The sequence below is a fragment of the Caenorhabditis briggsae genome (genome assembly GCF_000004555.2).
Source record: "Caenorhabditis briggsae complete genome, chrIII, whole genome shotgun sequence".
NCBI classification, from domain to species: domain Eukaryota; kingdom Metazoa; phylum Nematoda; class Chromadorea; order Rhabditida; family Rhabditidae; genus Caenorhabditis; species Caenorhabditis briggsae.
In genome coordinates, this window is record NC_013490.2 from 1633510 (window position 1) to 1634449 (window position 940).

Below are 940 nucleotides of genomic sequence, written 5' to 3' on the forward strand. Positions count from 1 at the left end.
AAAGCTTATGTTGCGTTTTAAAACCTTTAAAAATGCATATAAAATTTGCAGAATTCATATTTAGAGGCAGTTATGAGGGATGAAACTTTGTTTAGCACAGAAATTTCGAAAATTCGGATTTTTATCGAATTCTGGAATTAAAAAAGGTTGGAGTTTTGCTCCTAGACTGAAATTTCTTTGAAAATTCGATTTTCATAATAAAATTTTTCTAATTTTTAACTTGAAACAAGTTATGAGGCCTGGAGAAGGGAACACTTTTCTACCGTAAATTTGTAACTATGGACCTAAATATCTCGATTCCTGAAGAAGATATCAAAAAGTTATCAACATGGACAATGTGTAGAATTAAATTTTACACATTTTGCTGATTGACAACTTTTTTCTAGCTTTTTTGGTTTTTGAGCTATGCGCCTTTAAAAATTTGGTGCCTGCCTTCCCCTTTCTTCCGGGCGCCGCGCCTAAAGGCTCTCTATTTTTAACGACACATAACTCAAAAACCAAGATAGCTACAAAAAAGTGAGAAACTGACAAAATGTATGAAATAAAATTTTGCACATTTGCCTGGTTAAACAATTTTTTTTCTTTCATAGTTTTCGAGCTATGCGCCTTTAAAAAAGAGCGCCTCTAAGCGCCCTCCCCCTCTTTCGGACGCCGCGCCCAGAGGTTGGAGCTGCTTTGACCTTAATTATCTCAATTTCTAGGAAAGATATCATAAAGTAAATAACTAGTAAAATATTGGAAATTTAATTTTAGACATTCTACTAGTTGACGACTTTTTGACATCTACCCTAGAAGTTGAGATACGCGCTTTTAAAGATTGGGTTACCTCAACGGATGTGTGAATGGATTATTCAAGCTATGAAAACCGACTGGATGTGGGCCAACAACTTCTATCAGAATACAGATCAATATTATAAGAATCAGAAATTTCAGAGACATC

At 34.5% G+C, this 940-nt stretch overlaps 1 protein-coding gene across 1 annotated transcript in view; it reads right to left on the minus strand.

The window, feature by feature from the left end:
- The window catches only part of Cbr-pat-4, a gene marked incomplete at both ends in the record, with an annotated part of 9820 nt that extends 9107 nt beyond the window's left edge, over positions 1 to 713 (minus strand). The window contains one exon of the mRNA XM_002640852.2: positions 633 to 713. Within this exon, the coding sequence (XP_002640898.2) occupies positions 633 to 713 (81 nt within the window). The remainder of the gene's footprint in view (positions 1 to 632) is intronic.
- Between the last annotated feature and the right edge of the window lie 227 nt (positions 714 to 940).